The sequence below is a fragment of the Aethalodelphis obliquidens genome, unplaced genomic scaffold (assembly GCF_003676395.1).
Source record: "Aethalodelphis obliquidens isolate GAN/ISIS:26980383/991018 unplaced genomic scaffold, ASM367639v1 scaffold8, whole genome shotgun sequence".
Classification (NCBI taxonomy): Eukaryota; Metazoa; Chordata; class Mammalia; order Artiodactyla; family Delphinidae; genus Aethalodelphis; species Aethalodelphis obliquidens.
Genome location: NW_020837952.1, coordinates 44,382,584 through 44,409,587, shown reverse-complemented (window position 1 = coordinate 44,409,587; position 27,004 = coordinate 44,382,584). Strand labels below are relative to the sequence as shown.

At 43.1% G+C, this 27,004-nt stretch overlaps 1 protein-coding gene across 1 annotated transcript in view; it reads right to left on the bottom strand.

The window, feature by feature from the left end:
* Window positions 1–27,004, bottom strand: part of ANO4 (anoctamin 4) — a 451,959-nt gene that overhangs the window by 151,924 nt on the left and 273,031 nt on the right. The window contains exon 8 of the mRNA XM_027107320.1: window positions 9,654–9,754. Within this exon, the coding sequence (XP_026963121.1) occupies window positions 9,654–9,754 (101 nt within the window). The remainder of the gene's footprint in view (window positions 1–9,653; window positions 9,755–27,004) is intronic.

Genomic DNA, 27,004 nt, shown 5'->3' with positions numbered 1-27,004 from the left:
GCTGAGCCTGGAAGCCAATTCTTCCCCAGCGCCTGCAAAGAAGAGCCTGGCTGGCTGATGCCATGATTTCAGCCTGTGAGACCCCAAGCAGAGAAACCAGTTGAAACCTCCCCCAGCCCAGACTTGTGACTTGAAGAACTGAGATAATAAATTGGTCTTGTTCTATGCCGCTAAGTGCGGGAATGTATTGTAACAGCAATGGGAGACTAACACACCTCTCCAGTCTTGGGCCCATCTTCTCCTTGAGACCTGACCTTGGCCAGCCAGGCCCCCATGGGCTGAGACTGACGTTCTACACGTTGCCCCTACCTCCCAGGTAGGTGGCTCGGGGAACAAGGGGTCTGTCCCTCTGTGGCAGGATGACGAATGGTCACTCTTCCACAAACCCACTCCTGTCCCCAAACTGTGCCACTCAGACATCAGCGAGGATCCCTTTCACCTTGCAAAGGAAAGACCCATAGTGCAAAAGCCACCAGGTTGGAAAGCATGAGACTTAAGCTGGATGCCTGGGACAAGCCTTTTATCCCTTTTATCCTCACGGGGCCTTAGTAGCCTCTAAGATGAAAAGTCAGATGCTTTCTCAATACATGGTGGTGACTTCAGCAATAATATCTTGGCTCTACCATTTTAAACAAACTTGAGTTAATAAAGAGTTTTCCTTTAGGGATGTCTCTGGCGGTCCCGTGGTTAAAACTCTGCGCTTCCACTGCAGGGGGTGTGGGTTCGATCCCTGGCTGGGGAACGAAGATCCTGCATGCTGGGGTCAAAAAAAGAGCTTTCCTTTTCAAGAGGCACAGTGGATAACCCTTCATATAGAATGACGACTCTGGAGTCAGCTGGAAGTGGATTCACATCCTCATTGCCCAGAACGAAAATGGTGAGTGTCACGCTGGGGAAGGGACTAAACTCCTCTGAGCTAATATACCCATTACCTAAGGAAGTGGGAAGGATAAATGTTCCCACAATGCCTTGGATGGACAAAATGCTCAATGAAGTAGTGGTTTCTAGGATGAAGAAAATGATGATGACAATGAACTTTTATTAACCGAGTTCTCAACAGACGTTCAAGAGCTATGATTCTCCCTTGTATATTGAGGTCTGTGCTTCCATGTCTCACAAACATCCCTAAACAGGCAACCCTGATATTTACTTAGGCCTGTAAAAGTCAAGAAACCAACTAGCCAGGAAGCACCCCATCTGTCTCTTCAACATAGGAGTAGGGCTGATACTTAGTGAAATCTCCTCTGACGGGGAAAAGAGGAAACACCAGCTTAATGATGGAGCACTGACTTTGGTTGGATACACTGTCACTCTGTTCCATTTCTGCCATTTACTGAGCAAAAGCTGTCTCACAGACTGCACAGGCACCTCAATAAAGATGGATCAACCACTTGGGCATTTGTGCCCTTGACCTGTCAAGGTAATATCTAGACTAAAAGGTGAGTTACTTTCTTAAGAAAGTTGTTCTGGTGGTAAGTTCAGGGTCCTGGACCAAATGCCGGTTCATGACAGGTGAGGTTCTGCATAGCTGGAAAGAGCTGCCGGCACAGCACAAGCACAGACAAATGGGCACAGACCTGCCGCTTCTTCCAGGCTGTGCCTTTCCAGGGTGTGCCTCGGGAAGGTCCTTGTTAAAACAACTTGACCTCCGTTGTAAAGGTCAAGTTATCTCAGTTGTAAAGGGGAGAGAGACAATCTTACCCACCTTCAGGAGTGGTGATGATTACGGAAAAGGCCACATGCAAAGGACTTCACCCCGAACAGGCTAACCTGTCTGCAGGCTTTTATAAATCGCTGGCTGTGCACAGAGTCCCAACCTGGATGCTGAGGGTGTACCCTGAAGAAGCAGAAAACAAGGGCCTTTCCCTGGAGCCACTAACAACCCAGGAGGGAGTTTGTACTAAGGACAACTTAATTAGGCTGAATTAAATGAAACGGGCTACTTCAGAGACACCTGCTTTTCCCCAGACCAGAATATTATAATAATAGCATTAGGTTTCGAACAGTTAGATTACATTTTCAGAGATCACGTGCCCAGAGAGCACCTACAGATGAGTACCCTGTATTTGCAGCCTCTCCTTGGATAGTTAGGGATCTTGGGAAGCTACTGCCATTCTTTTAGGTCACAAGGCTGCTAACTGGGGCACAGCTTAGAAGAGTCCAAAGGCTTTGGAACATTTACGTATGTTAATTTGTTTAAGACGAGGATGGAAACATCCAAGCCATTTTGTCATGTTGCCTGTATACTCATCGGATAAGATTACGATGGCACTGAGCGTATAATGCAGTAGGGACCAGCGTTCCTTCTGCCAAGCATCGCAAAGGAGAACATCAGGCAGGATGTGCATGGGGGCGTGGAGGCAAAAAGAATGAGTAGTAATGAGACTGCAGCTACAAGCCACCCACAGTCAACAGATTTATTACTCTGTAAGCATATCTTCTGCAGATTATATTTGTATGATTTGGTGAAGGCAAAAAAATAATAATAGTAAGGCAGAAGAACGATGATAAATTTCCTTTCCTGACTGGATAGGTAATTTGTAATACCTGTAAGTCTGCCCAAAGGTAAGTGTTGAAGCAGCCTTTAATAGACTAAGTATGTGAATGAAAAGAGCATTTCCTCCAGAAATACATATCTGAATTACATGAGTGTGCTTTATGACGTCAGGTGACCTTTCATAAATAAAGATATTTGTGAAATGACGCTCTATTTTTCTGCCTGCTCAGAAACTTCACAATTTCTAATTCATTTCTCTTATCCTGAAAGGAGGTAGGTTTGTTTCAAGGGTGCTTTCACAGATTAATGAAGTGGAGTATCATTTGTAAGAATGAAACTAAAAGCTCAATTAAATATCCATACGTAGCATGACATGAGAACTTTAGAACACTGGAAGTCAATATTTTACTACTGATGTACAACTAGGATAACAAGTTATAGATGTGCCCTTCAATTTGTAATGTCATCCCTGGCTACAAAGAGACACACACTCTTCATCATCTAAATCAGGCTGTTCTGAGGTGAAGTGAAGAGTTAAAGTAGATACAAAATTTTCTGACAAACTGCATTTAAAAATTTGCACCAGACACTGGGCTTCAATAAGTTATACCACCAAACTGATGTCCCAGATTTAATCCTATTGGTAAGCAGTAAAGCTTAAGAGGTCATTCTGAATCAGTGTGTCATAAAACCATATTTCGGACTTTTTTCCCCTTTATTTTGACCCAGAGTCTTCCGGTGCCTCCTAAGGCCTAGATTTTTCTACAGTTGTAATGTGTGCACTTAAGTAGTCAGCTATACAGATACATATATCCCCATATCCCCTCCCTCTTGCATCGCCCTCCCACCCTCCCTATCCCACCCCTCTAGGTGGTCACAAAGCACTGAGCTGATCTCCCTGTGCTATGCGGCTGCTTCCCACTAGCTATCGGTTTTACATTTGGTAGTGTATATATGTCCATGCCACTCTCTCACTTCGTCCCAGCTTACCCTTCCCCCTCCCCATGTCCTCAAGTCCATTCTCTATTAAGGAAGTAGCATCAAGTTTTCCAGGCCAAAAATTAGTATTTAGTAAGCTGTTCTTCCAGTTCCAGGAACAAGGGTTTCCCCAGCTCTTATTCACTCCCAGCCTCCCTTCTATACACATGGAGTACATATGATGAGTCACGTGGTCACAGCCTCCTCTGCTTTCCTCCTCTTGCTCCTGTTCTAAGGTAGTAGTGACCCCGCACTGCCTCTGATTCATCAGGACCCTGTCCATTCTCCACCAGCTGTAATTTGGTTTCTATTACCCTCTACTCCGTAGTCATCATTCTCAAAATGTACTAGTTCCAGACCAGCAACATCAGCGTCACTTGGGATCTTGATACAAGTGCAAATTCTTGAGCCTCACCTGTGGGGGTGGGCCCAGCAACATGAGTAATAAAAAGCCCTGCAGGTGATCCTGACGCACGCTAAAGTTTGAGAACCACCACTCCGTGGAGACTGCTAGCACGGTGGTTACCATGGTGACCAAAAATCAATTCTCATCTCTCATCCTTCATCAGTAGCTGAAGAACACCCCTTCCTATGGGAACTCATACGTGGTGCCTTTGGCACTGCCTTCCCTTAGTTCTCCTCCTACTTCTTAAATTGTTCCTTTTCATCCTCCCCCATCTCTTCCTGTCTCCTTAAAGCAGACTTTCTGAGCAATTGCTACTGGCCCTCTTCTCTTCACTCCCTGCATCGTTTCCTGGGAAATTCCATCTACTCCCCTGGCTAAGGTCATGACCTCTATGGCTCTGTCTCCCAAACTGGGTTCTCTAGCTTTACCTCTAGCTTCAACTGCTGTGCCATCAGTTTCAAAAGCCTTCAGGACACCAACACCTCAAAGACCTACTGTGAGTCAATGTAGAATTATTAAAACAAAATTCACCACCTTCCTTACCACACCTGTATCTCTCTGAATTTCTACTCTTCTTTTGCCTCCCGATCCCTTAATATGGAAACCTCTTTCTATCTGCCACCATCTCTTGTTTTCCAAATACCTGCTAAGTCCTTTTGCCTATAATTTCACAATCTTTCTCATATATTTTGCTGTTTACTTTGTAGACTATCTTTTGGCTATTCAGGGGGAACTACAATCTGAATGTTTTAGAGTGAAAGCTAAAGAAAGAGAGACTATGACTTATTTTAAGGAAGCACTTTCTAAGTCAGGTGTTCACAGATGGGTTTAGGAATACGCTGTCTCCAGAGATGTTCAAACACAGGCAGCAGAGGTTCAAGTAGCCGATGAGTGGTTAGACTTGATGACATTTGATATCCCTCCAACCCCGAGATTATATGGGTCCTTTTATCACCATTTTCTTTCAAGCCCTCACCTCTTCAGTCCCCAGTCTATGTCTGACACTTCAGGCAGTCCTGGTTTTTCTATACTTTTCTTTGTGGTCTCCTTTTCCCCCAAGCAAATTCTCACACCTGTGTACGGAGATTCACTCATTCATTTGCCCCACCTACTACATGCTAGCTGCTGGAAACAAGGGATTGGATGAGCCGTCCTTGCCTTCATATACCTTCCAGGTGGAGAGTTGGACATCTACATCATAGATTACAGCACAGGCCCAGTAATCTGTGTTTAATAAGCCCTCCAGGTGATTCTGATGCTGGCTAAAGTTTGAAAACTACTGAAATAGGCTAAAGTGTGCACCAAGTTTTTGTAGAAGGTCATTATATGAAAAGGGATTCGTCTCATTGTGGTGAATCCAAACGCCATGGCAACTGCCTGATGAAAGAAGGATTGCTAAGAAGGATGCTGCTCAGGGAAATGTTTGGAAACCACGCCTTAGTTTCTTTAAAGGCCCATTCTCATGTCATACTTTGTTGAGTGCACGTGTATTTGAGCAACTCACTAAAATATATCAACTACTCTTCTACTATCCTTCTGCATAGCACATTAACAGAGTGAATAGGAATCTTAAATCTCACAGAACTGAACTCTAAGATTTTCAGACAAATGCAATGGTATCCAAGTTTAACTATCAGCTCAGCTCAGCTCAGGGTGAATGGTTACATAAGACCAATTAAAAGCTTGAAATTAGAATGCCAATGATCACCACAGAGTCAAATTAAAGGACATCACTGACGCCTCCCCTTCATCCCTGGCTTCTCAGAAAACAAGGAGAGACAAGCTTAGGAAGGATTCATAGCACAGTAAAGGCAATCTTCATCCAGTAGTATTTTTTGGGAGGAGGGGTAAAAAGAGGGTAGGAGGGCTTCTGAATAAGGTCATACATCTGCCTACTTTATTAACAAACTATTACTAACATAGGCGGACCCCACCCAGAGGGCCAAGAAACCATCTGCTTTTGGAGAGGGTGACTGTCTGCACTTAGATTTCAAGTTACTTATAGCAGAGGGAGGAATCTGTGTGGGGAAAAGAGTAACATTCAGACCAAAGATGCTTTCTAAACAGCGGGCCTTTCTGGTAATTTATCTAATAGAATGGGGAGAGAAAAAAACCCCAAACCCAGCCTCACTAGACTTGCAGATAAATTCTGTCCTCCCAAGTGTGAAATCACAGGGAAGACTCTAAGAGGAACATTTCCATCTTTGCTTTTTTTTTCCCCTAGGCTATTTCCCTAACCTGAAATAGCGATTTTTGGCACGGCAGCCGGCTTTCCCGTGTGACAAAGGCCCGTCTTCCCCAGCTTGTATTCCTTGTCACTGTTGGAGCACACAGGCCAACAGCTAAAACAAACGCCATCATGACAGAGCATGCTACTAACCTGCTCATGAACTTGTACCGGCGGGGCAGGTAATAGATTTTTCTCCTGGAAGAACAGCAAAAATGAAGCCAGTCGAGAAGAAAACCCATCGTCAGTTACAGTTTGAACTAGCAAGGAAGGAAAGGAGATTGAAGATAGAAGCCTGTAAGAGGTGAAGAAGAAAAAACTAAAAAGAGATTAACAGTGAGAAATGTAGTGGGAACGGAGGGCATGCATTTTTTGAGTCATGAAATCATATGAAATCGTCTCCATTGATATCGCCCCCTCTCCGTGTTACCATCATTGTTTACGGCTGCTCTTCGCCTACAGAACCTGTGCAGAGCAATAATTTGGAGCAATTGGTATTTGTAGGAATTCGGCTGAGGTCAGCTCTTTTTTCAGGAGGCCGAGATGGGTTGCCAGCCTGCTGGCAACATACATAATTTAGTGGGCACAGGATTACATTAACTAATATTTATATAGCGCTTTAAGTTTAGAGAATGCTTCTCTCATCTGATATAGGCAAGGGTAATATAAAACTACATATTTATATTTGACAATCAGTACGGGAAAGACACTAACAAATAGGTATCAACATCCTGTTATGAATAACCACACTAGAACATACTGCCTCACCCCTGGCCCTCCTATCAGTGAATTCAAGAGATACACCAAGGAATCCTGGGAAAAAATCTTTTTAAAAATCAGACTTATTAAGGATCTGTTGGACTTCTATATACCTGCATTTTAAAAAGCATTACAAATGTAAATTCTGGGTGTAGCGTGAATGGAGAGCACATGTATCAGATGCTTTGTTAAAATGCAGTCTCCCTTTCTACAGTTTGGGCTTCAACCAATGGGGTGGTAATGAAATGAACACGGTTTGTATGAATTCTGAACCGTTCCTGAGATATCTCACTTAGAGAGAATGGGAAGTTTATACACCAAAATTTATTTTGCATATCTGTGAAAACATAAAAACATATCCCATGTTGTTAACAGGCAAATTATAGAGACAAGAGAAAGATCAGTGGCTGCCAGGGGTTTGGGTTGGGGGGAGAAGGGATGAATAGACAGAGTAAAGGGGATTTTTAAGGGCAGTGAAACTATTCTGCGTGATACTATAATAGGGGGTACCTGACACTATGCATTTGTCAAAACCCATAGCACTGTGCAAGGCAAGAAGTGAACCTTAAAGTGAACTATGGACTTTAGATAGTAATAATGTACCAATGTCGGTCCATCCATTGTAACAAATATACCACACTAATGCAAGATATTAATAATAAGGAAACTGTAAGTAGGGTGAGAGGGGGTATATGCGAACACTCTGTACTACCTATTTAATTGTCTGTAAACCTAAAACTGTTTTAAAAACAGTCTATTTAAAAAACCCATATCCATGGACATACAGGTATTTAGCAGAAGCAGGCTTTATTGACAACTTCCCACAAGAAACCTATTACTCGACTTCCTTTTAAACACTGGAGAAATAAAAATCCTAGGAGACTAAACCTGGGATTCAGAAGTGCAGTCTACAGAAAATAATAAATAAAGATTCTTGGAGGCATTTAAATAGTCAGCTAAATTGACATTTGAACATTTTGGTGAACTGACATGGCAGGGCAATTCCTGCTTTGGAAATACGTATGTCTCCATAGACAAATAGATAAATAAGCTAGAGTTATGTGTCTAAAACACCGGACAAAACGAAAGCATAAATTTTAAATGCACCAAGTTGCATCAAGTGAAGCTATGCTTAGGTAAACTCACATCAATATTAATAAGGCCAATTAGTGGCCACACACTAACAGTATTTCCTCCTAAAATATTGCCCTGTAGGAATTCCTACGTTTAAGATTATAATTCATAGCTATTATGGTTTTCATTTTATTGCCTGGATCACAGTCTCTGAATACTGCATAAGAAAAGTATTAATGCTGCTTGCAGGCAGCATTTTTCTGCTATGTAATGAGCACACAGAGGTATTATCTATGATGCAGCCAGGCGCTTCAGAGATGAAATGCTTCCAGGTACTAAGGGAATTTGCTCATGTTTCTACAATCTGCTCAGGTTCTGTGCTTGAGAAGTGTGTTCTGGCAAAAGGTTTTATGAGGTTGCTACTGGGGAGGGGGGTATCAGTTTCACTAGGTTTGACTACTGTAAAACTACTACTACTATCAAAAGGTAGACTTTTTAGCTCTGTGGGCTATAAGATGTTGGTCTGATATATGACTCTATCTAAGCATAGATTTATTTTTGGTCCTTATGTGTGATATAGTATTGATTCACATTGATAAATAACTGAAAAGTTTAGAACTATGTTTGTCTCAATTCTTTCGGGAATTTTGCCTTAAGGAAAATAGATGCTAGAAATCCAGCCTCTATTTTGAATTGGTATTAGGACATAAAGACCAGTAAACAAAGAAAATAAGGGGCACCAAGGAGATATATTACAGGCCTATGACTGGAAATTGCCCTTCTCTAAATGTGTTCCTAGCTCCTCTTCGTTTCTAAGAACGTAGATGGTTCTTTGTGTCGGTAACTTTCCACAGCTCATTAAGAGGTATATTTTAGAATTGGCAGTTTGTCTAATATCTGCCCACTGACTTGGTCTTTATGGGCAAATTGTGAACTAAAAGTATTTAATTCTTTAGTCCCTTTGGAACTGTCCTTGGTACTACACCCCTCCACCTCCTCTGAGAGATTCCATTATTTCCACATATCTTGGCATTTATAACTTGAGGTTTAATACTTTATTTCATTTCCATCTAGCCAATGATCACTTTTTCTTAATCTACAGGGAAAATAAGAATATTCAGTGTAAGATGGAGGAAAATTAATCCCTTTAAATAACTGAGAAATCCATGCAAAGTTGTTTTCTATTCCCCTAGGAATAAATATCAATGCTTGTGCTTGTGCAGTATTTATGACCTGATTTTTTTAAATTTAAAAATAGGTTATTTAAAGAAATAAGATCATAAATAAATAAATAAATAAGATCACATTTTCCTGAAATTTCTTGAACTTGTTTCAATGGAAGTAGATTTGAATTTTTTTCTGGAAGGGACCAGTCAGTAAGGACCTGCACCACTGATCCTGGGGTCTGGCCATTCAAAGAAGCAGTACACAAGGGTTTCTAAAAATGGCACTTTGGAAATGAAAACGCCACTTGGAAAATATTTCTTTCTCACAGGCAGGTGAACTATGTGCCCTTCTAAGGACTGAATTAGCCAGACATTTTCACAAAAAGCCATGAAGCCATTATTAGCCATGAAGTACTTATTGCATTTCCTAAACACTTAAAGGATTTTCTTAGAGTGTTCCAGTCCGCATTTCAGTTTTACTTGTTTTGAGAGAGGAGTACATTAGTAGCAGAGAGAATGGGGGGGCGGGGATACTTTTACACCTACCTGAAAGGCATTCTTACATTCATTTGTTCTGCATATCTTCCGAGCACTTCCCATGGGGCATGCAACTTCACAAAGATAATGTCACTATTTATTAGAGAGGACTGAAACAGAAAAAAGAAACTAAATTGAAAAGTATATCCAAGTCTCCTATGGTTTCAATTGAGTTGGAACTTAGAACACATGAACTTGTACAGAGTTTAAGATGGGGGGCATTCTTCAGCGACAAGCTGGCTCCTTATGTGCGCATATATCCACTCAACCAATACACCACTGTGTGGCAGGCACTAGAGAACCAGTTTAGGAGCAAAAGAGATATGCACGGCATTTACATTCTGCAAAAACACACACAAAAGAAGACAGGCAAAAACAAGTTAAAGAGAGAGGGACAGATTCAGAGCTACGAGTATTCTGAAGACAACAAAGTCTTAGGAGGAAGAGTTGGGGTAGGGTACCCATTTCTTTGGGCAAGGGTCAAGGAAAGTCCTCTCTGAGGAGGGGACATGTGAGCTGAGATATAGAGAAGGAGCCAGCTGGATAAAGAGCATGGGATGAATGTTCTGGGTGCCAAGGCCCTAGGTTGGGAAATAGCTTGGTATGTCCTATGGTCGAGGGACAGGGAGGCAAGTAGACGGGCTGGGGTGGATTAATCATGGAGACTGGAGCGAGCAGAGGGTGGAAAGGTGGGCAGGAACATGTAGTGCTTCACAGGCCACAACAAGATGGTTAAACTTTATTCTAGGGCCACGGGGAAGTCATTTTGATTTAGGCGTTCAAAGATCACTGTGGCTACTTCGTGGAGGATAAACAACAAGGGAGAGTTACAGCGAAAGCAGAGAGAAGGAGAGAGGCTCTCAATCATACAGGCAAAAGCAATAGTTGTTGGTGGTGGAGATAAAGGGACCTAAGGGATGTGAGTCTTAAATCTGGGTCAGTATCAGCAAGGGTTTTTCAAAGGACTGTGTTCTTTGGCCCCAAACCTTTGCCTCCTCTGGGGCTTCTTATCAACACAGAACTTAGACAAGCAAGTAAAACTAGAGCTTCATACTCTGTTAACCCCCCAACACATTTTGATCTATGCCTCTGACCAAGGGGACATCTCCAATTAGGAGATTTCCTTCAGAAGTCATTTCCCAGGGGGAGGGCTGAGTTGTGGAAGGAAGCAGAAGAAAGATGAGAAACAGTAAGCCAGAGCAGTTTAAAATTAGCAAAACGGCCAATTATTTAGCCATATCCTTCTCACACACAGTCGTTCTGAACTGCATACTATTTAAAGTTTTACAGTTTAAGAGTATCAATTTAAAATTTTGTAGTTTAAGATATGTTAGGCCTTTGTGGCTGAACTCTCCCTATAATAGTATTTATAAACAAGCCAATATTTTTACACAGCTGACAAAAAAAGCTCAACTTTGTGCTTTAGCTGGGGTGCATTTGCACTACAGGGAATTGTTTTTATATTGCAGATGAAATGCAATTGTAATTCATCTCTTGTATTTTCATTCAGGGTCTTCTGGTTAGGCTTATAAATAGTGTACTTAATTCATAAGAACTCCTCAAGATATTATGAAAATCAAGCTGGTGTCAACTACAATGTTCTCAGGGACTCTGGTGACACTGAATTTCCCATGGGGAGGAGGGCCAAGGCCCAAATCCACAATGGTGGTGGTGGGGTACCCTTTGATATTGGTTAGGAAAATCAAACTTTCTGGCAGTTCGGGCTGAAATAAGGTTTTATCTTTCAGCTTAGGATAAGCAGACCCCTGTCTCTAATCCCCTTGAGAACAAGGGAAGTTTCTGTTATTCATGGGTGAATCCTCTGGGCCTAGCACAGTGCCTACTATAGACGGTACACTCAACCAATATTTGTCTAGTGAAATGTGAATAGTTAGTCCTGGCTCAAGTGAAAGCTGGGAGTCCTATGAAGCCAGAAGTGAAGAAGATTAAGTGACTCTTGGAGCCCACATAGCTGATTACTGCAAATAAGGTGCCCACACAGGGAACAAACACGCCAGCAACCACTGAAAAAGCAATGACTAGGGCTGTGTCTCTTTGCACAAACTGGTTTTCTGTTTAGTAACCTATTACCTCCCTGCACTGGGTGCTTAGAGCCAGGTAGCCAGGGGTAGCGTGAATGAGCTCATGGGTGGCAATGTCCATACAGGAATATACAGAAACACAGCACACACACTCTCCATTGTGTCCCGTTCACGTCTGTGGATGTGCTGATGCCTTGATCTGAGATGTTCTCAAAGCTTATCAGTTGAGCATTCTTGTGCTTTGGAAAAGATTGCCACTTGTTTTTCCACATATAATACAGTTTTCTAAGTTAAAAAGCAGAAGAAAGATTATTTTTCCTTAAAATGGGCCTTTTTGGGGCTTCCCTGGTGGCGCAGCGGTTGAGAGTCCGCCTGTTGATGCAGGGGACACGGGTTCGTGCCCTGGTCCGGGAGGATCCCACATGCCGCGGAGCGGCTGGGCCCGTGAGCCATAGCTGCTGAGCCTTCGCGTCCGGAGCCTGTGCTCCGCGACGGGAGAGGCCACAACAGTGAGAGGCCCGCGTACCGCAAAAAAAAAAAAAAAAAATGGGCCTTTTTGTTTATACTAAAGATACACTCCAGAGCCTGGGAAGGTTTTGTAGCTTCCTCACTTGGGAGGTTTCATGGTAATACCGGGAATGCTTTAAATTCACCTAGCTTTCTGACAAGGTTCTCACTTCCTGCTATTTCTTCTCTCATATTCCCATGAGAGAACGAGTAAAATTGTGCAAAATAAAGAAGATGGGAATGTGACTGATTTACAGAATCAATCAAACCTTGATTTAGATAGAGGATAATCTCAGAATATACTCTCTTCATGGAATTACTGTGATTGCTAGTTTTACAGAAAATATACACTCTATTGCAAGGATAATCATTTTGTAGATCTCCCATGAATGTATGAAAATATTAAGGAGAACACAGTACTATATTCCATTTAGGGCACGTTTTACGTGCCATACTTCTGTGTGTTGGAAAAGCCAAGTTCATCTGAACACATACTGAGTCAACTAAACTTCTAATGTGGGATCTCAACCATTTTCTGCATAAAAGAGCAAATAAAAATAACTCCATTTTCCTATTATTTCAATTATAACAATAATTATAAAACCATCACTCTAGTTTTTAGTGCTTTATAATTTTAGAAGCACTTTTACACATTACCTCATCTTATTCTCAAACTTGTAAGAGAGGCTTTACTTCAATTTCTTAAAGAAGGAAGAGACTAAGTCAAGGAAGTCACCCACAGCCAAACTGAAAGTTTATCCCAGGCAAAGCTGAGTCCACAGCCACATCCCCTGACTCCCTTGTCAATTTTATCTGATAAACTCTGAGGTTTAAATAAATCCATGGCTTTTATGTGCATTGAAGACACAATCTCTGAATTCTTTATCAGTTTATACAAACTAATCTGAAAAGAATTTAGTATTTCAGAAAACAAAGCAACAAAAACAAAGAGGGAAAATTAAGCTATATTTAAGATAATCTTGAGAAAAATGTTAATTGAATTCCCATTAATGATGATGAGTGTCTATTCGTGTGTGTGTGTGTGTGCATGCTTGCACACCTGTGTCTATGGGACTTATTACTTATACTCTGTTTTTAAGGAGAAACTGAACTTCAGCCCAGACAAATAAATGTGAAACAGATGATTGCTAATTATATAGCTCATATATCACTCTTTTCTCCGGTGCTGAATGATTAGCTACTGTGCTTAAATAGGTTTTTCCTTGTTATTAAGTATTCCTTTCCACATAAATCCAAGTGTGCAAGTGCCAAAATGAAAAGAAATAAAAATGAATTTTTTGAAACATACAGTTGTTTCATTAATATACTGCAATAAAAATCCCTTAGGTTAGAACACTGGGGAGAAGAAAAATGACCATTTAGAGGAGTCTGGAAAATCTCCTTAGAAGAATGATTGGAGAAATTAAGAAGTAGCATGGAAAACACCTGGAGGAGAAATAGGTAGGATTCACAGAAAACATTCCTTCTTTCTCGTTCATTCAACAAGAACACATTGAACACCTTCTATGTACTAGAGGCTGGGAATGCAAAGATATATAAATCATGGTCCTTGACCTGAAGGTTAGATACGACAACAGTAAGCAAAAGAATAAATAGCACGCCGTTATCTAACGCAAGCAACCCACCTCTCAGAGACGTGTAGATGCACACATCTCTCCATCTCACGACCCCCAAAACCATGGCTGGAAGAGGGTCTGGGAGCAGGGGCATGGAGGCACATCATGAACTCAGTTTAGGAAATGCTAAGTAAGTTTGTGATGGTCACGAGAAGATGTCCTGGGTGTAGATAAATGAGTCTGGAGCTCAGGGGAGCAGTCTGGGCCAGAGATACAAAGTAAGTGTGGCCAGGACATAGACAATATTTAAATCCATGGGATTGGATGAAGTCAATCTGGGAGAGAGTACAGGGACAGAGCCACGCGGCTAGCTGGACCAGACGTTAGTTAGGAATGCAGACTCTGAGGTTTGACTGCCCATATTCATATTCATATGTCTACCTCTTACCAGCTCTGTGATCCTGGACAAGCTATTTAACCTCTCTGTGCCTCAGTCCGTTCATCTGTAAAATGGGAAATGATAGCAACAGCTATCTATTGAGTTGTATTAAATGACATAATACAGGTGGGGTACTCACAGTACATCCAAAACATGTTAGTCATCATCATCTCTAAGAAGGGCCACACCACATTGGCAGTGGCGGGAAGAACACAGCTAGTTACGTAGTTACAACCTGTGAATGCGACAGATAAGGAGCGAATACCTGCAAAGGATTTTCCAGTCTTTGAGCACAAGGCTAAACCAGAGGAAACCCTGAGAGTCAAGCCCCCAATTCCTATCTCCTGTCCTTCCACAGTCCCCTACATGTTCCTCCAAGGACATTCCTTCATTCACTCATTCAACAGACATTCATTAAGTGACGACTATGTACCAGGTACTCTGCCAGGTGCTTGGCTATATTACGGTAGCCCAAATTTACAGTCTGAAGCAGGAGGCAGACATTGAACAACAAATAAACATATGATTTAAAATTATGAAAGGTGGTAAAAAGGACAAGAATTACAGTGCTGTGGGCCGGTAGAAGGCAGGGTACAGCTGTTTGATCCCTGCCGCCATAACATCTAACCTCAGATCCAAAAGCTGAGAAGATGTCAGCTATGGGAGAAGCCAAGTGAAAAGCATTCCAAGCAGAAGGAACGGCAAGTACGAAGACCCAGAGATGGGAGATGACACTAGGAACTGAAAAGGCTCAGGTGACTGGATACTGTAAAGTGTGAGGCAGGGAGAATACCTGATAATAGGGCTGAAGAGGAGAGCTGGGGACACACACTGCCAGGCCAGGTTCAGTGCTGTAAGGAATTTGGACTTTATTCCTAAGGTCAATGGGAAGTTACCAATGGATTAAAGACAGGGGTGACGGCATCACTTGTTTCAGAAAGTACACTCTGAATGTCCTGTGGGGAATGTCCCAGGGGGAGCACAGGGCTGAAAAATTCACTAGAAAAGTTATTCCAGGAGGCCAGGTGAGACAAGATGGTGGCTGGAACCAGAAGGTAAATGCAGCAAGGAAGGGAGAAATGGACAGACTTGAGATCTACCTGAAGGTAGATTTGAAAGGACTTGGGATTGATCAAATGAGGAGAGTGAGAAAAGAATCCGGCGTCTTAGAAGCATGTGCAGGTTGTTTTGTCTGGGAAACTGGGGTGGTTAATACCACGCACTGATGTAGACGAGAGTCAGGGAGAAGATGGCTGTTTACTCTGGGATGTGCATGTTTGAGGTACCTGGGCGACAGGTACACAGAAGTTTGAAGCAGGCAAATGGATATGGGAGTCTGGCTCTCAGAGGGTGGGACTTATTGAGAATTGCAGGCATGTAGCTGACATTTAAAAGCATAGAACTTGATGAGGTCACCTAAGGAAAGAGTACAGGGAAGGACTGAGCCCCAGGGCACACTAACATTTAGAGGTTTGGAAGAGGAGAAAGCAACCATCAAAGCAGACTGAGAAGGAGCCATCAGAGAGGGAGGGAAGCAAGGAGAGGGACAAAGGCAAAGCAGAACCCAGGAGGAATGGGTGTCTAGAAGGATGAAGTGATGAGCTGTGTCAGATAAGCCAGGGGCAGCTCAGGTAACCCTTCCCGCAGCTACGCCTGGGCTGCTGGCTAGAAGTGGCCTCATTCATCAGTGCCCTTTGTCCCAGCCTTGCTGCTGTGGCCGCCTCCCCTTTGCCTGCTGACACTGCCCTTGGCCCCCGTCCTGCTGCTGATGTACAGCTGAGGTGGAACTCCACTTCTAACAGTGTCCAGCTTGTCCCCTGCAGGGAAACTTGGAACTTCCATGTTCTGGCTGGCTTTCCTGAGTCAGAGCTGAGTTCGAGGAGGGCACACAGGCACCAAGCTGTGTCTGTCTCCCAAGCACACCTCCCTGCCACCCACAAACCAGCGAACGAAGCCCATGTGTGACTCCCCTGGCCCACGCTGGGGAAAGCTATCGCTACTTCAGAGCATCTTGTCAAGAAGTCAGAAGCGGCTCATCCCCGCTCTGTGCCCAAGGTTCCCAGGCTGTAGCTCTCGCACACCTGCCAGGGATTCCGAGACAATGAACACTCCTAGCAACCTCCAAGGATTCCCCAGGTAGAAGTGCAGATGGGATCTCCCTCCCCCTGCAGGCCCTCATTAGACACACATCTCTGATTTCAAAGAAAAAACTCATTGCAATTTTGGGTTCTGTTTGACGTCTGTGATGTTTGCCTGAATGAGATCACGGTCTTGTACAGAGTCACACGCGGATAATGTGTGTGCACGCATCAAGGGAATGTACTAGAAATCACGTTTGCCATAGAAACCTTATTCTGGGAAATTTTTATCAATCTCTTTTCATTTCAGGTCCACTTTCACTGACTGGGTTATACTGAAACGATGGTGACACATTTTAAAAGGTAGCAGGAGAAAGGAAAGCAATTTAAAAGATTTGGTTAATCATTTCTTTATCAAACATTTATTGCAAGTGCATCAACCACTTGCCTTGTGCTGAGAAAGGGTCGTTTATGTTATAATAAGGCAACTGGCTTTGGGCTATACAAAAATGAGAAAATTCCTGCCCCTGAGACGCTAATACCCTAGCCATGGAGATAAAAAATGTATATGTGGAATTTAAGTAGAATTACAAAACAAGGGCTGCATGAGGATATGCAACCTTCCTTTAGACACTGAAGGAAAACAGAGTAGAGAAAGCACACAGTGTAGTGGTTAAAAGTCCAAGCTTTGGAGTTAGGGTTCAAGTGCCAGATCTGATATTAGTAGCTGGTGACCTTGCACAAGTTACTTAATCTCTGTAACCCTCAGTTCTCTCATCTGTGAAATGGGAACAACAGCAGCGCTACAGATTTCTTCAGAGGACTACAAGCTTTACTGTATGCAAAGTACTTAGCCAGTTCCTTGTGCACTAAAAATACTCTTTAAACAGTAAGAAGGAAGGCTTGTAATTAATTGTGGCAGGTAAAAATATTTTTTTAAGTTAAAGCTTTAATTGAGGAACAAGATTTCTTTCTTCCCACCAGGTTTCCAAATCTTGGCCATGAAAGTATATCCGTGGAACGTTAGGAACACAAAGGTGCTTGCCTGGAGGGACCAGGAAAGGCAGCTGCATCTGCAAACTGAACTATGTTCCTCTCCACAGATATCACAGAGTGAATGCCTGGCTTGAAGGAAGCTGCCCGGCTCTCACTTGCAAGCTCATTTCATTCATCTAAGACACCAAGTGCATCCTGGGGTTACATTTGTGCCAAACAGGGACAGGGAACAGGTGAGCAAGAAACGGGGAACGAAACAGGGGTCTGTTTGGAAATAGCCCCCATGGGTCTACGGCAGCCCAGAGTATCCTATGTCAACCGGACGCCCTGCAAGAGGCTGTTGAACTTAAAAAAGCCACTCAGCTCAAAAGATGATCCCCAATCCTTTTTTAACCTTGAAGAAAACCGTTTTAAAAGAGCTGGAACTTCATTAGAGCACAGAAGACTACAGGAGACCTAGGCTTAGATACTTTCTAGAAGTCCCCTTGATGTGACTTGTTAGGTGATCACTGGCCAACAGCCAACCATGTGCTGCTCTGTGGTGGAAAGAACACCTGGGCCAGGTCCTGTCACAGCTCTTCCTTGCGAGTTTGGGTAAGTCACCTCAGTTCTCTCACTGGCCACACGGAGACAACATGACTCCCGGAGCTGCAAACGTCTAGGGCTATTTTGAGGCGCAGACTAAAATGGCCTGTGAAAACATGTTGAAAACTGTCCAATCCTGGCTCTCTCTCTGGCTGCACCTTAGATCTGGAACCTGGCCTCTTCCCTGCCCTCGATTTCCTCACCTGCAAAGGAGGGGCTAGAATCATTCGGTTTGTTCCAAACTTGTTCAGCAGAAGGGCACCTGGAAATCATGGTGGTCTCTGCAGCTGACCACGCATCTCATCACGTGAATTGTAATTTAGCATTCACTCACTCATCCATTCACGTCGTCCACAGACCTTCACTGGGGGCCTTCTACGTGCCAGGGACTGTCCTAGGTGCTGGGAGTACAGCTGTGAACGAAACAGGCCGAATCCCTGCCCTCGTGGAGCTCAGGTTCTATGGGGGACACAACCCTCAATGAACAGACACACGATACTTCTGACGGTGTGCTTCGAAGAAGAATAAAGAAGGGGAGGAAAACAGAAAATAACGGTGAGAAGGAGATGCTATTTAGACAGAGTGCTGCGGACAGGCCTTTTGATAAGGTGACGTTTGAACAGAAACCTGAAGAAGTAGGAAAGAAGCCTGTTCCATTATCCAGGGAGAGCACATTCCGGGCAGGGACAAGAGTTAATGGATGAAAACCTGAGGCATAAAGACGCTCCACGTTTCAATCTATTGGGCACAAAGGGTCGATAGCCACTTGCATCTCTTCTGTACCCCCTCAGGCAACTACCTGGATTTCACTCTCTCATAACTATGTTGCCAGGAGAACAAAGCGAACCCCTGACACTCTGGGGACAAGAAAGGAGAGATGAATTTCCAATTGGGAACTCAGATAAGCCTCTTGGAGAAAAAAAATAGGAACAGTAGAGGTGGGAGCAGTTACATAGTGCTACCACATGCTACGTAGTGTTTTAGCTTTTACACATGTTAAATAACCTAATCTTCACACCAACCCTATGCAGCCAGCATCATTACCCTGCTTTACTGCAGATGAGGAACTAAAGCACAAAGATCTTGGCTAAGATCACACAGTGAGTAACGAGGGAGCCCGGATTCTCACCAAGGCAGCTGGGCTCCAGAACCGCTGCTTCACAAGAGGAAAGTGGGGCTCATGAATACGTTTTCTTTGTGGATTCAATTCCATTGTCATTTTATTTTTTCTGAAAAATACTTAATTACGTATTGAAATCCAAGGTACAGTGCATACAGTTCCCGCTAAACATCCTAAAATGCATGTAAGGCCAGCGGTAAAAACAAACTCGAAGCCTGGTTCTGCCACTCACGCTCCCTGTGTGTTTCTGGCACGACACCAGCTCATGAGCCTGTTTCCTCCTCTGTAAAATGAGGACAATACCAAGCATGACTGCTCTGAAGCTGACACGGTTGTCAGCTTACAACCACTGCGGGTGGTTCAACAGCTAAGACTTTCCTTCTTCCTCCCATAGAATGCTCGGGGAACATTCTGCTAATTTATAGCTAATGGCGGAATTTTTTTTGGTGGATCTGGAATCCAGTCTCTGAAATGGATGGAGAAGTGTACATTTCTGGAGGGTTAAAAGACTCAAAGTAATCGCTAAGCAATTTCAACTCCTCTCAGTGGGGCTGCCATCTACTCAGCTGTGTGTCACCAGGCAAATGACTTGCACTTTCCTGAGTTTCAGTTTTCTCTGAAAAATGAGGGCATAACTCCCTAAAAAGACTTTGTTTCTTTTCATTTTTTTAATTCTCAATTCCCTGAGGACTCATCAGAATTTCGGAGTGTAGTTCAAAAAAACTCTTCAGCTGATGCGGACGCAATTCTCTCTCCACAACTCATGTACATGCGTGCACACATACACACACTCACTCACTCTTTCACACACACACACACACACACACACACACACACACACACACACACACACACACACTCTTATTGTGTCCTGGTAGAGAAAAGCCTCTGGGCTACCGTGTGTTCCTAAATGGTCACAATGCTCACCCCCTGAAGATGACATTAGCATCAGTGACAGGAAATAGGTGTGTGGCTTTAGATGTCACCTATCGTCTGATTCTTCCAGATCCCTGTCTTTGGCTCAGAACCCTCTTCCGAGTTCCAGATCAGCAACGCCAACGGCCAACATGGTATCTACCCCTGGCTGTTGCATGGGCACATCAGACTCAATGTGTCTAAAAGAGACCCACTTCTCTGGAAAAAAATGCTCTTCTCCTCAGTGTCCCCAGATTCAGGAAGCGGCACAATGATCCTCCCAGTCCCTGAATTCCAAGAGTCACCTTTGACTTCTTTCTCCTTGGCCCACATTCAGTCAATCACTGTGTTTGACTGACTCTACCTCCTACATCTCTCTCCAATCCGTCCACTTCTCTCCATCTCCACCACCCCATCCCCCTGTAAGTCTCCATCATCGAGCTCCTTGAAGACTCCTCGAAGCTGGGCTCCCTCCAGTTCCATTCTTGCCTTGTGTATTGTCGCTGACATCAGAGACGCCTTTAAAAATGCATTGTGATCCACGGTTTCCCATGGCCCTCTGGAAAATCACTAAGGCGGCCAGTGCATGATCCGGCTACTCCTTTATCTTGTATCATTTTTCCTTTCTCTGGGTTCCAGTCACATGGCCCTCATCTCTTCTTCTTTCCACATCCCCAAACTCCTGACAGTCTTGGGGTTTTCTCACATGCTATTTTCTCTGCCTGATAAATTTCTGCTTCTTTATTTTGTTTTGTTTTTGTTTTTTTTTTTGCGGTACGCGGGCCTCTCACTGTTGTGGCCTCTCCCGTTGCGGAGCACAGGCTCTGGAAGCGCAGGCTCAGCGGCCATGGCTCACTGGCCCAGCCGCTCTGCGGCATGTGGGATCCTCCCGGACTGGGGCAGGAACCCGTGTCCCCTGCATCGGCAGGCGGACTCTCAACCACTGCGCCACCAGGGAAGCCCTCTGCTTCTTTAGATCTCAAGTTATGTGGCAAGTTAAATTCTAAGACGGCCCCCAAGATTCCCACCCCACTGGATTACACATCCTGAATAACCAGATAATCACCACTCCTCGAGTGTGGGAGGGACCTGTGAATATGAGGGATGGCATTCCTGGGGTTGGGATACTAATCTGTTGACTTTGAGTTAATCAAAAGAAAGATTATCCTGGATTGGCCTGAACCAATCAGGTCAGTACTTAAAAGAGAGTCTCGAGGTCAGAGAGATTCTTCTGCTGGCTTGGAAGAAGTAAGGTACCAATGTGAGAGGGCCCAGGAGGGCTAAGAGTCGTCAACAGCCTCAGCTGAGAGCAGCCCCTGACTGACAGCCAGCAAGAAAAGGGGGACCTCAGTCTGACAACCGCCAGGAAATAAATTCTGCCAATAACCATGTGAAAGGACCTTGAACTCCAGAAAGGAATGCAGCCTGGCTGACACCCTGATGGCAACCTTGTGGCATCCTGACTGGAAGACCCCACTGAGTTTTATCCAGACTTCTGACCCACAGAGAACCTATGAGATCATAAACATGGACTGTTGTAAGCCTCTGAGTTTGAGGTCATCTCTTATGCAGCAATATAAAACTAATACAGGTTATATCCATTAATTCTGAAATTACATATTTCACTGCTGTCTTTAGGAAAGTGTACAGCTTCCCCACAACTATATTCCCAGTACATTACTAAGCATGTAGTCATGGAGAGGACATACTACATGCTTAGTATGTTACTAAGCATGTAGTCATGGAGAATGAACATTTCCTCAATTAATCTGTGAACATCTTGGGATCACAGATTAATTGAGGAATTAAATAAGGAATTAATTAACTAATTAATTCCTTAATTAATTAATAACTAATTAATTACTTGGGGTGAGTAACTTTCTCACGTTATTGATTACCTTGTTAAAACACTACTATTAGACAGAAAAATTCACCTTCTTGCCACCACAGAGGTTTCAAGGTGGTTTAAATTTACATATGAGAAGCTTAGGTAAACACTCCTCTAGATCACAACGAGGAGAGGTCCAAAGCCAAAGAGCTAAGCACAAATTTCCATGTTTCTTCAGAGGTTCCCTGTGTTTCAATTAAGTGAACACTGATGCAACATGCTCTCGGTTACTCTGCATCAACCCTGGTGATTCCTACATCAAACCTAGGAAACTCACTGCATCGGGATAGCTGAAGAAAATCCAAGTTTGGTGTTATGGGTCAGGATAAGCTAAGTTATGCTGCAGCAACAAATAACTCTAAATATCAGTGACTTGAAATGGTAGCGCTGTACTGTCCATACGGTAGCTACTAAGTACTTAAAATATAGCTAGTCCAAATTGAGATCTGGGGAAAATATGCACTAGATTTTGAAGACTTAGAGGTCTGAAAAAAAAGAACGTAAAGTATCTCATCAATTTCTCTACTGATTACATGTTTAAATGATAATTTATATCTACTGGATGAAATAAAACATTAAAATTAATTCCATCTGCTTTTTACTTTTCATATATTGTTACCAAAAAATTTAAATTACATTATTTCTATTGCCTGGTGCTATGATAAAGGTCTACTTCCTGTTTATGCTACATGTCCACTGCAGGTCAGCTTACTGCAGTGACTCAGTGATTCATGCTGATGGGTCACTGGGCCAGAGGGAAGGCAGAGCTCAGAGGGTTTCATAAGGGCACACACCACTTCTGCGCCTAGCTCACGGGACAGAAGTCGTCATATGGACTTGTCTGTGAGGCCACCAGGAAGAGGGATTATACCTGATGAGTAGTGCTAATGAATACACACTGATACAGAATATCCTTCTCCAACAACGACTTAGTATCACAGTGCATCTATTATGTAAAACAAATGTCTTATCTACCTCACAACATAACCACTCATAAAGTCATTCAACAAACACCTAAAGATAAACTTAACTACATCCTGGGTACTATGTTGGGATACAGAGAAGGCTAAGACATGTGATGAATATGAATAGAAGTTGGTCTCATGTCCTATGGGAGCACAGGAGAGAAAATGCTCCCTTTGTGGATGTTCCCTCCATGCAGTACTAAATCTCTCCTCAGAAGAAAGCCATGTCAGTTCTGATATGCCCAAGTCCATCAAAAGTCCTCATCATAACATTTCTCTCATCCTTCAAGGTGGTATATTAGATAAGTTGAACTTGGGGACAACTATATCATCACAGTTATACTTTATATTATCACAAATGATTGACCAGCTGATAAGTATTCACAGTTGTGACCCAGTCAATAACCCATGTGTCATTATGCCCTTAATAAACTGCAGAGATTAACAGCCATCAAACAAGCGTGAGCCAGAAAGGACAAGTAAGCAGGTTGTCTGCTGCCAGTGAAGCAGCAATTTAACTTTGGAAATACTTTCTAACGTACTTGGAAAGGTTATGACATCCCTCCTAGGCCTATTCTGTTTATCTCTTGGTGGAATGCTGATCAAAATTAGAGGATGCAGTAACAGCACATGTAGTGGTAGCTTACAAATGGCTTTTTACCTAAAGGTTGTGAAAAAGCTGTCAAGAAATGGGGCTCATATGATCTTTAATAACAAAAATGTAGCTGATAGATTATACCTCCACCCATATCAGTTCCTCATTGGTGTAATGCTGATATAACTCCTTTGCCTACTTTATAGGGCTAAGATAGATAGATAGATATAGATATGGACAGATATCTATATATAAAGTATATATAGATATAAATGACATATAAAATTATATAATGCAAGAAACCTTGTTGTGTGGGAGCCATTAGTGTATCTCTGGGCACATGGACATCAGAGCTTCCGGGCCCAGTGTTCATCTGGAGCCATATAATGAGCTCTGGCCATTGAGCTGTGATTAGAAGCCTTGAAGACTGGTGTGTGATCTGCCATTCCCTTCCACAGAGGAAGGTTTCTGGATGAAGCTACTGCTATGCTGGGTCCCTGGTAACTGCAAGTAACTGGTAACTCTTCCCCCTCCCCTGCTATCCTGAGATCAAGTAGTAAATCCTGTTGGCTCAAGCCTTGACTGCAATATAGAAGTTATATAAAAGCTCTGCATGGAACTTCATGGGATCACAAGGAGATAGAGATATAGAAGGAGAGGCACCCAGGACCAGGTCTTAGGATGTACTAACATTTGGAGGTCAAATGGAAGAGGAGGGTGAGCAAACGAAGAAGGGAGAAATCCAGGAGAGCGTGAGATGTCTCCCAAGTCAAGAAAAGAATGTTTTTCAGGGAAGGAACAATCCACCGTGTGGACAAATGCTGTTGACAAAGCCAGTAAGATAACAGAGGTGGCACGAGCACTGGATTTGGTTAAAGCTGACCTTAATAAAATCAGTGTCTATAGAGGGAGAAAGCCCAGATCAAGTAGTTTCAAAAGAGCCATCCACAGATGACTGCTGTAAGATGATGTGGTGTATATATTTATAATGGAATATTACTCAGCCATAAAAAAGGAAATAATGCCATTTGCAGCAACATGGATGAGCCTAGAAATGATCATACTAAATAAGTCAAAGACAAATATCATACAATATCACTTATATGTAGACTCCAAAAAAATGATACAAATGAACTTATTTACAAAACAGAAACAGACTCACAGATGTAGAAAACAAACTTATGGTTATCAAAGGGGAAAGGGAGGGAAGGAGGGACAAATTAGTAGTATGGGATTAACAGATACAAACTACTATACCTAAAATAGATAAGCAATGAGGACAAACTATACAGCACAGGGAATTATATTCAATACCTTGTAATAACCTGTAATGGAATATAATCTGAAACAATGTATAACTGAATCACTTTGCTGTACACCTAAAACTAACACAATGTCGTAGATCAACTATACTTCAATTAAAAAAAGAGAGGGCTTCCCTGGTGGCACAGTGGTTGAGAGTCCGCCTGCCAATGCAGGGACACGGGTTCGTGCCCCGGTCCGGGAAGATCTCACATGCCACGGAGCGGCTGGGACCGTGAGCCATGGCTGCTGAGCCTGCACGTCTGGAGCCTGTGCTCCACAACAGGAGAGGCCACAACAGCTAGAGGCCCGCGTACCGCAAAAAAAAAAAAAAAGAGAGAGAGAGAGAATGGTAGGTGAGGATATGGAGACAATGATGCTGGACAAATCTTTGAAGAAGACTTTTGTGAAGTGGAGAAGAGAAACAAGGTGGTCATTGGAGGAGAATGTGGGGCTCAAGGGATTTTTCTTAAGATATGAGTTACAGGAGCATATTTATAATAATTGAAAGAGAGCAAAAATTGATGATGCAGGAGAGAGAAGAGACGATCATAGGAGCCAAGTCCTTGAGAAGGTGAAATGGGAGGGAATTCAGCACACAACAGGGGGGCTCTGGGAACAGTGGCAGACACTTCAAGCGTAGTCGTGGTGGGAAGGCAGAGAGTGAGCGTGGGGATGGCCTCAGAAGACCCTGTCCGATTGATTCTATCCTCTATCAAAGTATAGACAAGGTTATCAGCAGAGCCTGTGTGTGGGCGGTGGAGATACAGATAAAGGAGGTGAGATGGTGGAGGGGCAAGAAGATGGTAGGGAATCACAGCTAGCCAACTCCCTCACCTATTCAGTCTTTGGTCGGATGTCATGTTCAGTGAGCCCCCTACATCACAGCGTATTTAGAATGCATATCCCTTCACCCCCCAGCACTCTCACACTTTGTTCTACTCTTTCCTTTGCCGTATCACCTTCTAACATACTATGCTATTTACTTAAGTTTATTGTTCACTGTCTCACTCATTAGAAGGTGAACACCTCAAGGAGAGGGGCTCTTTGGTTGGTTCCCTGATGTATTCTGAATGCCTGGAACTGTGCCAGGCACTGTCTACTTACTGAATGAATAAACTTTTAAAAATGAATGAATGAAAGGAGGAGGCCAAGAAAGGAAGGATGGGAAGGAGAAATGAAGATAATTCCTCATTATGGTGATGGAGGAAGCAAACCTACTAGGCTACCTGGCATTCTTTGTTACTCTGGTCCTCATCTGAGATGGTGGCCATAAAGTGAACCAGTCAGCATGTTTTTCTAGCAACCTTCAACATGCTCAGGTGCAGGCACAAAGAAGGTGGGGTTTAATCAAGGTCAAGGCTTTGCCAGGCAAATAAGTCAAAGAAACAAAGGGATAAGAGAATTGAGGTGCTTGAAAATGAGTGGTCATAATGATGGACCATAGAATCACAGAGAAGTAATGAGGGGAATGAAATGATGGTCAAAAGAGTGGTTGGGACAATGAATCATCATAGTCAATGTACTCTCCAGTGACATTTTAAAATATTTAAACCCGTTCGAAAGCAGGTTTCAGTTGCAAGTATTTTAGGGTTTACTTAGAACTGTCTTTCCCTAAAGAGACTTCATTTCAAAGAGAGATTAAGGTATAGCTTTGCTAAGTATAAACAGAAAAAGAAGGAAAGGACAACTACAAACTAAACTTCAGTACTTACCTGCTAATTGCTATCTTTGTTTTGCCAACCAACTAAAGCGCTGTGTGACAACAAGAATCAAGACTAGGGGTTTTTCATTTGACTGGAGTTTGTATAGAGAACTGCAGGGTGGGAGAGCCCTTCTGGCAATCAGAAGCAAGAGTGGACACGTCAGACATAATGTGTACAGTGTAATCCACGAGTCACCGAATTTAGGACTAGATTTTAGAAGACCCACAGGCACTTATTAGAGTCTGAAAGACTGAATCAAGGCAGCCTCAGGTGAATGCCAAAGTGATTTACTGCTGTGCAATCCAAAATAGTATACTGGCTAAACCAAGGAACCGACAGGCTGCAGAAGAGGAGAGGCCCTGAGAGGAGACAGAACGCATTTCTGAAACACTAATGGACACCAGGTCTCACCACGTGTCATTTTCTTTCCTGCCTACTGGACTGCTAAGGTCAAGGAAAATTGTGCGCAGTACAGTTTCATTCTTCTGCCTGCTCTGCTCCCAGCCTTCTATAAAGCTCTTTTTAATTTCAACCTATGTAGAAAAAGTCAGAATGGAGAACGGAGATGAAAAACAAAGAACTCTAGTGAGCAATAAATACCATCTTCTTGGAAGACCATCATGATCTTGGTTGAGTTTCCAGGTG